Here is a 13,466-nt window from a genome sequence, read left to right as displayed (position 1 = left end):
TGCATCCTCTCGAATCCAGCAGACTTCTGGATATATCTAGTATCCACCTTATTTGTAATAACCTGCACTGAGAGGGGAGTTTTCCAAATCTTCCTCAGCACATCCTTAAGGAAAGGTTGTAACAGAATTGTGAACCCTTCCTTGGAGGGAGATTCATAGTCCAGGACAGATAATGTCTCTGCCCTAGCCTCTTCCTCTAATTCCAACAAATGGGATGGCTAGCCTCTTCCTCCAATTCCAACAAATGGGATGGCTGAAGCCATCTCCTCTACAAAACCACGTCCATGCATTGGAGGGCGTCAAGGTACAGTCCTACTCTCAGACTCTAGGGAACCTTCCTCCCCCAATGTAGATAGTGGTACCACATGGGTTGATGTTGACATTGACACCCACTGAAGCACAAGCGCCCTCGATGCCCTAGAGGTATGCAGCTGTGCCAGCTCCTCCATGAGCATTATCCAGTACTGCTTATCTAGGGCAAGCATTGGCACATGCTGGGATAGCCTGAGAAAGAGCCAGTGCCAAACCAGAAGCGGAACTTGGATGTCTGGAGAATTCTGCACCAGCACCTCCACCAAAGAGGGGAAACAATCCTCTGTGTTGGCACTTCTCAGGCACCAGTGATGCCGAAGTCTCCTGCACCATGCTCCAAAGAGGACCAATGCTTATGTTTCTTTGGCTTCCCTCAACACTCAGCATCGCAGGCCCTTGTTTCTGATGAGGATGTTAAACTTGTATGCATCCTCAATGTCATGTCTGACCAGTCCCAGAGTCTATCAGCGCCCAATATCAAAGGAGATGGAAACCTCCTTGATGCTGACGCTCTCTCTGTGGTGGATGAAGTCTGAGCAGTCATCGAGGTCAATGCTTCCAGTGCCAATGGACCGGCCTTTGAGGAGTCAAAATGTTTCTCCTGCTGGACCCGACACACCCTCTGTGTCCTCAACTGCATTTTTAAACAAAGAGAAAAAGAGTTAAGATCATAGTTAAGCCCTAGACACCAGATGCACCAAGTGTGCATGTCCGTTACAAAGATCACCCGACTGCACTGGGTGCAACCTTTTGAAACCACTAGGGGTCTTCTTGGACATCAAGAACAGAATCGCAGCTAAATTAAACTCCTCAATCTTGAGCAACAAAAAGGGGCAAGGCTCAAATTGAGACTAGTGCTCAGGCCTAAAAGGGGCCCATAAAGCCACACAAAAAAGGAAGAGACCAAACCCTAAGAAAATAAAGGAACCAAAAATAAACTTTTGAAGAAAATGAGAAACAATTATGAGGAAAACCAGCACAGAAAGGCACTGAAAAGGTATCAACAAAAAGCACGAAGAGAGACCGCAAAGATTTGACCTCTCAGCTTCGCAGAAAAAAAACCAGACAGATGAACTTGTGGTCATATGTCGGGCAGGAAGGCATATGTGCATGTGTGGTGAGATGCTGCTAGAATTTGTCGCTAGGCAACGTCTGCACCTGGTTCCGTCGGATGACGTCACCCAGATGTGAATACCAATGGCCTGCTTGTACTCTAAGAAATAATAAAACACATTCAAATACCTAAAAATATTAATCACACACGGTAAACGTTTTTCTATTGAAAAGAAAGTTCTAGAACAAGGGATCATGATAATGGTTAAAGCAATAGGCTGAGAACAAAGCCAGGGTTCAAATCCTGCTTCTGCTACTGACACTCCTGGTGACACTGAGCATATCTATTTTCTGTTGCTTCAGATACCCTTTAAGATCATAAGTTCTTTGGACAAAGGCTACTATACCCGAATATTTATTACCATTGTACACTGCTTTCTATGTCCGGTGGCACTACAAAAATAAAGTATTATTACAAGAGACTCCAAAAGGTACAATCAGGAATTAGGAAAGATTTTTCATACAAAGGTTTGAAGATGAATGAAATGCCCACCATGAGCAGGTGCTGGGGGCCAAATCAGTAACAAATTTCAGGAAGGCATGTGATAAGAACAGAAAATTCTTAGTTGCAAAACAACAAATATATAATAGTGAGCCCGCAGACTACAGCAGGGGGTAGCTGGGTTGGTACTAGCAACCTATATAACTCCCCAGAGGCTGACAGGATTGCTGCAATAGGTTGGTGATAATGGGGTACTGATCAGAAATGCTATGGGGACTTAAGAGGCCAGATGTATGGCAACCATCACATTAGTTTAGAGTTTATTAAAACTTGATATACTACCCAAGCTGACTCAGAGAACTGAGCAGTTTACAAAATTAAAATCAAAACAAAGAGCAGAAAAGACTGATTGAGTTAGGAAAGATATAGACCACTAATACAACAGCAAACACACTAAAAATGGGAGGAAGGGAAAGGGAAGGGGGGAGGAAGGGAAAGGGAAGGGGGGAGGAAGGGAAAGGGAAGGGGGGAGGAAGGGAAAAGACAAATCAGGGAAAGGTGACAATGAATCAAATACCTTTCAGTGGTCATTCTAATGAAAAAGCCTGCTTAAAAAGATGTGTTTTTAAAGTTTACTTGAACTTAAAAGACGATTATGCCCGGAGAGGAATTGCATTCCAATAAAATGGAGCAGTAAAAAAGAAAGCACAATGATGTGTATATTCAAACTGTGTAGCTTTAGGATTAGGGAGGATTAGATTGTAGTCACTGATAGAACGGAGACGACAAATAGGAGAATAAGGAACAGTCAGTGTTGCAAGGTATTCTGGAAGACCAAACCGAAAGGCTTTAAATGTGAGAATAAGTAATTTAAAAATGATATGTTGTTCTATTGGTAACAAATGAAATAGAGGCAAGACGTGATCAAATTTACTGGCGTGACAAATGAGTTTAATCGCTGTATTTTGTAATGACTGAAGCCTTTTCAGATTGGAATGGGAGATGACAAGATAAATGATATTGCAATAATCAAGACGAGAAATGAGTAATGACAAACAAGAGAATGGGAAATGGCCTGATCAAAAAATCTGCAAATAGAACGCAACCAATGAAGAATTTTAAAAAACTGGACTTACAGAGACTCATAATATGTGGGACAAAAGTAAGATTGGAGTCTAAAATGACTCCAAGATAACGAAATGAATTTACAGGGTGGGACTGGATACCAAAAAGTGAAGGAGAGAGTAAGGAATAGTCGGACCCACACTAAACCAGCAAATAACAGTTTTTTTTCCCTTGTTTATGACAAGCTTATGATCACATAACCAATTTGCAATCATGGAAAGAATCTTGAAATGGGTGAAGAACTACAGTGGGGGAAATAAGTATTTGATCCCTTGCTGATTTTGTAAGTTTGCCCACTGACAAAGACATGAGCAGCCCATAATTGAAGGGTAGGTTATTGGTAACAGTGAGAGATAGCACATCACAAATTAAATCCGGAAAATCACATTGTGGAAAGTATATGAATTTATTTGCATTCTGCAGAGGGAAATAAGTATTTGATCCCCCACCAACCAGTAAGAGATCTGGCCCCTACAGACCAGGTAGATGCTCCAAATCAACTCGTTACCTGCATGACAGACAGCTGTCGGCAATGGTCACCTGTATGAAAGACACCTGTCCACAGACTCAGTGAATCAGTCAGACTCTAACCTCTACAAAATGGCCAAGAGCAAGGAGCTGTCTAAGGATGTCAGGGACAAGATCATACACCTGCACAAGGCTGGAATGGGCTACAAAACCATCAGTAAGACGCTGGGCGAGAAGGAGACAACTGTTGGTGCCATAGTAAGAAAATGGAAGAAGTACAAAATGGCTGTCAATCGACAAAGATCTGGGGCTCCACGCAAAATCTCACCTCGTGGGGTATCCTTGATCATGAGGAAGGTTAGAAATCAGCCTACAACTACAAGGGGGGAACTTGTCAATGATCTCAAGGCAGCTGGGACCACTGTCACCACGAAAACCATTGGTAACACATTACGGCATAACGGATTGCAATCCTGCAGTGCCCGCAAGGTCCCCCTGCTCCGGAAGGCACATGTGACGGCCCGTCTGAAGTTTGCCAGTGAACACCTGGATGAAGCCGAGAGTGATTGGGAGAAGGTGCTGTGGTCAGATGAGACAAAAATTGAGCTCTTTGGCATGAACTCAACTCGCCGTGTTTGGAGGAAGAGAAATGCTGCCTATGACCCAAAGAACACCGTCCCCACTGTCAAGCATGGAGGTGGAAATGTTATGTTTTGGGGGTGTTTCTCTGCTAAGGGCACAGGACTACTTCACCGCATCAATGGGAGAATGGATGGGGCCATGTACCGTACAATTCTGAGTGACAACCTCCTTCCCTCCGCCAGGGCCTTAAAAATGGGTCGTGGCTGGGTCTTCCAGCACGACAATGACCCAAAACATACAGCCAAGGCAACAAAGGAGTGGCTCAGGAAGAAGCACATTAGGGTCATGGAGTGGCCTAGCCAGTCACCAGACCTTAATCCCATTGAAAACTTATGGAGGGAGCTGAAGATGCGAGTTGCCAAGCGACAGCCCAGAACTCTTAATGATTTAGAGATGATCTGCAAAGAGGAGTGGACCAAAATTCCTCCTGACATGTGTGCAAACCTCATCATCAACTACAGAAGACGTCTGACCGCTGTGCTTGCCAACAAGGGTTTTGCCACCAAGTATTAGGTCTTGTTTGCCAGAGGGATTAAATACTTATTTCCCTCTGCAGAATGCAAATAAATTCATATACTTTCCACAATGTGATTTTCCGGATTTAATTTGTGATGTGCTATCTCTCACTGTTACCAATAACCTACCCTTCAATTATGGGCTGCTCATGTCTTTGTCAGTGGGCAAACTTACAAAATCAGCAAGGGATCAAATACTTATTTCCCCCACTGTATGTCAAACAGGAAAAAGAAGATGTCATCAGCATAAAAATAATACGATATATCTGAACCTTTGATCACAGAAGCAAGGGGACTTAAGAATAAATTAAAAAAGAGAGGGAACAGGACAGACCCTTGGGGGGCACCACAGGACAAAGGACACGAATCAGCAGTTGATGCTGCAAATAAAACTTGAAAAGTACAATTAGTAAGAAAGGAAGTAAACCAGGACAGCACTGTTCCAGAGAAGCCTAAAGAGAACAACTGAAACCTTCTGGTCAGTGTGCTGCTGCGGCTAGGAAAGCGAATAGAATGTTGGGTATTATTAGGAAAGGTATGGAAAACAGGTGTGAGGATGTTATAATGCCGTTGTATCGCTCCATGGTGCGACCGCACCTTGAGTATTGTGTTCAATTCTGGTCACCGCATCTCAAGAAAGATATAGCAGAATTGGAAAAGGTGCAGAGAAGGGCGACTAAAATGATAGCGGGGATGGGACGACTTCCCTATGAAGAAAGACTAAGGAGGCTAGGGCTATTCAGCTTGGAGAAGAGACGGCTGAGGGGGGACAAGATAGAGGTATATAAAATAATGAGTGGAGTGGAACAGGTGGATGTGAAGCGTCTGTTCACCCTTTCCAAAAATACTAGGACTAGGGGACATGCGATGAAATTACAGTGTAGTAAATTTAAAACAAATCGGAGAAACTTTTTCTTCACCCAACGTACAATTAAATTCTGGAATTCGTTGCCGGAGAAAGTGGTGAAGGCGGTTAGCTTAGCAGAGTTTAAAAAGGGGTTGGGCGGTTTCCTAAAGGACAAGTCCATAAACCGCTACTAAATGGACTTGGGAAAAATCCACAATTCCAGGAATAACATGTATAGAATGTTTCTACGTTTGGGAAGCTTGCCAGGTGCCCTTGGCCTGGATTGGCCGCTGTCGTGGACAGGATGCTGGGCTCGATGGACCCCTGGTCTTTTCCCAGTATGGCATTACTTATGTACTTATGAGATAGTAGTAGCTTGTGGTCGATTGCTGCGGTTAGGTCGAGAGAAACGTCAAGAACAATTATGTGTTTATCCAAATGGGAATGTATTTCACTAAGAACTGCTGTTATGGTTGTCTCGGTGCTGTGAAAGTTCCTAAATCCAGACTGTCTAGGATGGGGCAAAATTTTTCAACAAAAGAGGACAACTGGATAAAAACTATCTTCTCCAGAACTTTCAAAAGAAAACAGAGATTGGATATGGGGCAGTAGTGAGCTGGTACTCGTGGGTCTAAGGATTGTTTTTTGAGGATGGGACGCACAATAGCTGATTTCCATGAGGCGGGAACCTGATCAGTTGAAAGACTAGAATTAATTATACTAAAAATCTTAGGAAGAAGATCAAGTTCTTCGACTGTCAGCCAGTTTGATGGGAATGGATCAAGAGTGCAAAAAGTCAGACATGTTTTAGTAATAATTTTGGAAAGTGAACACAGTGTCTAACTGAAAGGAAGACCATGAGGAGGGCCCGAAAAAAAAAGGAGAAAAAGCAGAAGAGAAGGATAGTGACAGAGACTGAACAGGAGAAGATGGTGGTGCTAATGAGATGCCTGTAGATGGAAAAGATTTGCTATGACTTTAGTGAAAAAAAATGTGAGAAGCCCACAGCTGAAAGATTAAGAGAAATATTCATAGTCAAGGTAGTGCCCTTAAGTGAAGAGGTTAGGTTATGAAAAATAGAGAACTCCTCTCTTGAGGGACTATGAGTCTTTTTAATGCACTCTTTCAGAAATTTAGATTTTGCCTGCTTCAAATGAAATTTGTAATTTCTCAGTCTGGAACAAAAATTAAGAAGATCCTCTCTAGACTTTGATCTCCTCCAACGTCTTTCTGCTTTGTGAAGGTGCCTTTTGAGCAGCCGTAACCCAAAGTGATACCAAGGCTGCTTTCAGGAAGAAGACAGTGGGGGCACCACTTTTAACGGGGCAATTTGGTCAAGTGTCGAAGATAATATAGTATTAAAACTGGAAGCCGTACAAATCAGGATCCAAAGTTTCAAAATCAGCTGGAAACAAAAATAATGAAGGAGAAATGTTGTGAGGGAGAGGAAGCAGTAAGACAAAGTGAATAATCAAATGACCAGACCAAGGAACCAGGCTAAAGGACAGAGCACAGGAAGAAAGAGCAGAATCCTTTTGCGTAATAATGTCAAGAATGTATCCACCCTTATGAGTTGGACAGAAGTCCTATTGCAGCAGATTTAAGTCATCTAAAATAGATAAGAATGATCTTGAATGGGGATGAGTTGGAGTATCCACATGAATACTGAAATCACCAAGAACCAGAATATCTTTATATCTGATACAGGCTTGATAGTGCCTGAACACAAGACTCCCATTGAGCCTGAGACAAAGGAGGAAGACAATAGCACAGGAGGAGAACCACTGGTAAAGAACTAGAAAGTAATGGTAACTAGATTATTATAAAGCTGAGTTCAGGGTTTGAATTAAATATGGAACCTGAGATGCTCATATACCCATGAAGTCTGATGTACTAAGAAAAAAAAACTGGCAAAAACTGTCTGAGATGAGGAGTGATATCTTACAGGTGCTTATGTTTCATGGTGGCAGCTGAGATACATCCTTAGTAGTATGAGCACGAGTAACTGAGCAGACTGAATGGGATAGTTAAACTAGAGGATTCAGAGCATCACAAATTTTTATCCCTGCTACTCATGTTGACTCTCTTCCAGGAAACTAACCTGTTTCCGTCGTGCCAGTTCCTCTTCCTCATGACGCTTCCTCTCCTCCTCTTCCTGCTGTCGTCTACGAAGCTCCTCTTGTTGTCTACGAAGCTCCTCCTGACGTTTCCGCTCCTCCTCCTCCCGCTTGGCCCTCATTTCTACTTCTCTCCTCTCATGTTCCAACTAGAATTAAATTAGGTTGAAGTAAGAGGTCACAGATGTGCCTACATCTTTCTTAATAGTGACTCCTATAAGGCGGTTGAAACTAAGAGGAATAAAACACACATGTCTCTGTGAAAATTATGTTCAATTTTAACTGCTTTTTGCTTAATCACAGCAAAGCAGTTACAAATAAAAACAAACATACCGTAAATTGGCAACCCAGAATCTGACTCTAAAGAGACACCTGTCAGAAGAGACTAAGACTAGATCAGTTTCAAATTCCATTAATAGAAGTCCTTCCCTCTGTCAAACAATTATACTTCCTTGAAATGAGCTAGTATTAGAGGAGCTACAAGCAACCATACAGCCACTGTTCCTATCTTAGTTTTGAGGAGACAGTTTTGTACCATTTAATATAGTGCATGCTCAACCGGGAAAGACAAGGCAAAGTTTCTTACCTGTAATAAGTTTTTCTATGGAGACAATTTAATTGTCACAGAGAGATAAGGTCTTCCAATGGCATGGACAGAGAACATGCTTTTTAATGTCTCAATTCTGTAACTAACCTAATGAGTTCAACTCCAGAAGTGGAGAAGGGAGGATGTGAGTGTGGCTGGTGATTTGCAGAATTTAGAAAACACTGATTCTCTGAGGACAAGCAGGCCATATAATTCTCACGTGGGTGATGTCATCCATGGAGCCCAGTGCAGAAACACTGCCCAGCATACTATTTCTTTAAGAGCCAAAAACCTAAGAAAATAAAGGAACTAAAAATAAACTGCACATGCACGGGTGTCTTCCATGGTGAAGGACGCATTTTCCTTGGGGTCTCTTCAGCATGAGTGTACTTGCCTTTTTGGTGCCTTCCCTCATGGGTTGTTTTTCTTCAGTATTTTGTAACCCTCTCCCCCCCCCCCCCCCCCCCCCGGCGTGCCCTTCCTAATATTTCTTCCTAGTGTGTTTTGGCCCACTTTATTCTTTTCAGCTCCCAGGGCTTTCTTAGGTCCAAGCATCAGCCAGGTAGCATTATTTTTTCAGGTGAGCTGTGCCCTAGTTTTCTTCACCATTTGAGTTGTTTATTTTGCCCAGATGGATCCCCAGTCAAAACAGGGGATGAATTTTTGACTGGCTCCAAGACAGCATAGCTGCAATCACAGTGATCGCCCCAGACAACCCTCTGGTGGGGGGAGGCTGAATTTTTTTCCAAGAAAGGTGGCCCCTTGGTACTTCCAACCGGTGGGTTTTTCAAATAGTCCACCTCGGTTACACTCTCCATTGGCGAAAAAAATCACCGAACTGCCCACCAAGGGCTACTTATCTCAGCTCTCGCACCAGGGAGGTACTTGTAGAGGAACTCGCCGCCCTTCTCAAGGCCCCTGCGGCTGAAACCATTCCACCAGAGGAAGAAGGCAAGAGATTCAGGATGGACCATTCAGGTCTTTATCTGCTGTCACTTACTATGTTACTATGATTCTATTCCAGGTACTTCCTTTTACCAAAAAAAAGAGGGGAAGGTTGTGTCCTATCCTAAACCTAAGGGCTCTAAACAAACATCTGGTCGAAGAAAAATTCAGGATGGTTTCCCTGGGCACTCTTCTCCCAATGATTCAGGAAAAAGATTGGCTATGCTCTCTGGATTTAAAAGATGCCTATACTCAAATCCCAATACTTCCAGGTCAAAGGAAGTATCTCAGATTTTGGGTGGTCGCAGTAGTCGCAGAGTTGCTACACAGATTGGGGAGTCCATGTGTTTCTTTACCTGGACAATTGGTTGGTGAAGAGCACATCAAAGAATGGTGCTGAGTCTATGCAGAGGACTATTTGGGTGCAGGAGCTACTAGGCTTCGTTAACAACTATCCTAAGTCCCATTTATCACCAGTTCAGCAACTGGAGTTCATAGGAGCCCTGCTAGGCACGATTCAAATGTGGACTTTTCTCCCTCCTGTGTGGGAAGACACCCTTGTTGCCACTGCCACTCAGGTTCATAGCAGCTAGCAGGTCACAGTCAGCAGATGCTGAGTTGTTGGGCCACATGGCCTCCACTGTACATGTCACTCCCATGGCACGTCTCCATATGAGATCTGCCCAGTGGACCCTAGTTTCAGTGGTTTCGGGCCACAGGGAACCCAGTGGATGTCATCAGAGTAACCCCAGAGCTGGCTCAATCACTCTTCTGGTGGATGATTCATTTCAATTTGACATTGGGACTGCCATTCCTCAGATGCAGAAATTCCTCAGATGCAGAAGGTGCAGACGATGGATGCGGCCAACTTGGGCTGGGGAGCTCATATGCATAGGCTTCACACTCAAGGTCCACGGTGAGCTCAGAAAATGGGTTTACAACGCTCTATCCGCTTTCAGAGATCATTTGCTGGACCAAATTGTGCTCATCCAAACAAATCAGGTTGCAATGCATTACATCAATAAGCAGGGGGGGTAGAGGATCATACCCTCTGTGTCAAGAAGCCATCAGAATGTGGAACTGGGCTGTCCAGTACAGAATACATCTCAGGGCCATGTGCCTGGCTGGCAAATTTAACAGCCTGGCCAACAGATTGAGAAGGGTAATGCAACCTCATAAGTGGTCACTCAGCATGGGCACTGCCCAGGAGATTTTCCGAGGGTGAGGTACTCCAATGGTGGATCTCTTTGCCACTCATTACAATCACAAGGTCACTCAGTATTGCTCCAGGTACAGGTCAACACGACAGACTAGCATCAGATACCTTCCCCCCTGCATTGGGGGACAGGTCTTCTATATGTGTATCCTCAGAAGACTTTACTGAAGCAAGATCAGGGAATCATGATTATGATCGCCCCATACTGGCCCAGGTAAATACGGTTCCCACTTCTTCTGGAGTTGTCCTTCAAAGAACCATGTAGATTGGACTTTTTTCCAACCCTCATCACCCAGAACGAGAGGTCACTTCTACATCCCAACCTCCAGTCTCTGGCCCTCACAGCCTGGATGTTGAAAGCATAGAATTTCCTTTCTTGAATCACCCAGAGGACGTTGCCTAGATTTTGCTGGGTTCCAGAAAAGGTTCTCCTAAGAAATGTTATTCTTTCAAGTGGAAGAGGTTTGATGTCTGGTGTGAGGGCAAGGCCTTAGATCCCCTCCTCTTGCCCTATACAAAACCTGCTTGAATACATTTTGCACCTCTCTGAATCTGATCTGAAGACCAACTCTGTAAGAGCTCACTCCAGTGCAAGTAGTGCTTATCATTCTCGTGTAGACGGTAAGCCCTCACAGCTTTTAGCTGTTCGCTTCATGAAAGGTTTGCTTTTGACAAAGCCCCCTGTCAAACCTCAGCATATGTCATGGGACCTCAATGATATCCTTACCCAGCTGATGAAAGCTCCTTTTGAGCCACTAGATTCCTGTCCTCTAAAGTACATAACCTGGAATGTCTTGTTTTTTGCTGGCAGTTACTTCAGTTCGTAGGGTCAGTGAGCTTCAAACCCTAGTAGCGGACCCACCTTACACAAAATTTCATCATAACAGAGTAGTTCTCTGTACTCACCCTAAGTTCCTTCCTAAGGTAGTGTCGGAGTTACATCTGAATCAGTCAATCGTCCTGCTAACGTTCTTTTCCAAGCCTCATGTCCATCTTAGTGAAGGCACCAAGGTGCGAGAATTGGCCTTTTACCTGGAGCAGACTAGGCCCTACAAACAGTCCACTCAGCTTTTTCTTTTTTCTTTATCTCAACAGGATGGGTGTTGCCATTGGTAAACACACTCTTTCCAACTGGCTAGCAGACTGCAATTCTTTTACATATATATCCAGGCTGGGCTGACTCTAGAGGGTCATGTCAAGGCTCACATTGTCAGAGCTATGGATGCATCGGTAACCCACTTGAGGTCAAACTCCATTGAGGAGATTTGCAAGACTGCAACTTGGTCTTCACATTCACATCCCACTACTGCCTTGGGCATAACATCTGACATGACAGCCGGTTTGGTTAGATAGTCCTGCAGAATTTGTTTGGGGTCTAGAATCAAACTCATATCTCCCAGGCCTGTTTTATTCTGCTCTAGGCTGCACCTTCATAACAGTGTATATATGTTTTCAGGTTAACTGATCTTCTTGGACTCGCTGTTGTGAGCCCTTATTGTCCTAATGTTGTTGTTTTCGGTAAGCCTGGTAGCTAGGGATACTCACATGTGAGAATTATATGGCCTGCAGTTACTTACCTGTAAGCAGGTATTCTCCAAGGACAGCAGGCCAATTATTCTCACATACCCTTCCAGCTCCCCTAAGAGTTGTACTTTGCTGTTAGCTATATTATTGTACTGCTGGTTTCTCGCTCACAAGTTGGGAAGGAAGGCACCTATGCATAGGCGGTGGAACGCTGTCTCAAGCTCTTAAATAGTATGCTGCACAGTGTTTCTGCACCAGGCTCCATGGATGTCACCCACGTGAGAACATTTGTCCTACTGTACTCAGAGAATACCTGCTACAGGTAAGTAACTTCACTTTACAGGTTAACAGCTTTATTTTCTCTAACAAGCAGTTCATTTAGTTACACAGATGGGACTCCTTAGCTAAGAATTCCCTTCAAAAGAAGAGAGGAAGTAAAAATAAAATAAAACTAACAGGTACTCAGATGTTAACAACTTTCAGAGATGACTGACCTCTCTTTCTCTCTGTCTCAGTAGCTTTGGCACTTTTTGGAAGATGATTGTGAGTTCAAAGCTTTGTCTGGGACAAGGCCAGCTCAACCATTACTCAATACTAGAAAATCGCTTAGGGCAGCAGCTTTCTGGAGACATCAAGAGCGGAAGTCAAAGTAAAAAAATAGCCCTGACCGCTACACAACTCAAAAGAAATATGTCTCTACTTTTACACACAGGGAGAGTGGAAATTTCCAAATCATCCATTTATCCAGATAACAAATTTATGAAATTACTCTCATTATGTATATATTAAAAAATTTAATATTTGAATATATATCTAATCATGCATCTTAAAGGATTGTTCTATGAGGCATGGCATGGGGACTGGGGGGAGCCTAGGGACCTTGAATTTAATTGAGGGGAACCCTGGACTGAAGGGCAAATACACAGCCATCTCTTCTCTCCTATCTTCACAATGGCAGTCTGATGGGATTACAAGTTGACCACCTAAAGTAGTTGGAAGGGGTGTTCCTGCTCCATGCACTGAGATCTTACAAATGGTCAATCATCATCCACTCAACTCCTGTGCGGTCAAAGATCAAGAAAGAAGAATTCTTTTTTGAACAACAGCTCAGAGACATCATTGCATTTGGGAGACGTGATCGCCCTCTTGCTGAAAGCTGCCAATACTTTAGTTTAACCCGATCAGTTGCAGCCTATGATTTCCACCCCAGTAGTTCCGGCGGCTTGAACAAAAGATTGCCTGTTTTCTAGTGTGAATATGGCCACTATAAGACCATATGGCCTATCCAGTCTGCCCATCCATGTCACCTACTCTCCCCCTTTCACTCCCTTAGAGATTCTATGACCTTCTCTCATGGTTTCTTTAATTCAGTTACAGTTTTTGTCTCCATCATCCTTTCTGTGAAGAAGTATTTCCTCTGGTTACTTCTGAGTCTATCCCCTTTCACCTTCATCCTAAGCCCCTCATTCCAGGGCTTCCTCTAAATTCAAAGACTTGCCTCCTGTGCATTTATACTATGTAAGTATTTAAATGTCCATCATATCTCCCCCCTCCCACCTTTCTTCCAAAATACATATTGAGATCTTTAACTCTGTCCTCATACACTTTATGACA

At 43.5% G+C, this 13,466-nt stretch overlaps 1 protein-coding gene across 3 annotated transcripts in view; it reads right to left on the bottom strand.

Moving 5' to 3' along the window:
• GIGYF2 (GRB10 interacting GYF protein 2) overlaps positions 1 to 13,466 on the bottom strand; it is a 734,963-nt gene that overhangs the window by 203,148 nt on the left and 518,349 nt on the right. For all 3 annotated transcript variants that reach the window (XM_030217174.1, XM_030217173.1, XM_030217175.1), the window contains one exon: positions 7,566 to 7,730. In XM_030217174.1, coding sequence (XP_030073034.1) covers positions 7,566 to 7,730 — 165 coding nt within the window. The remainder of the gene's footprint in view (positions 1 to 7,565; positions 7,731 to 13,466) is intronic.

Source organism: Microcaecilia unicolor, chromosome 10 (genome assembly GCF_901765095.1).
Source record: "Microcaecilia unicolor chromosome 10, aMicUni1.1, whole genome shotgun sequence".
NCBI classification, from domain to species: domain Eukaryota; kingdom Metazoa; phylum Chordata; class Amphibia; order Gymnophiona; family Siphonopidae; genus Microcaecilia; species Microcaecilia unicolor.
Note: the sequence above shows the minus strand (reverse complement) of the source record. Positions and strands in the feature narration are given on the sequence as shown.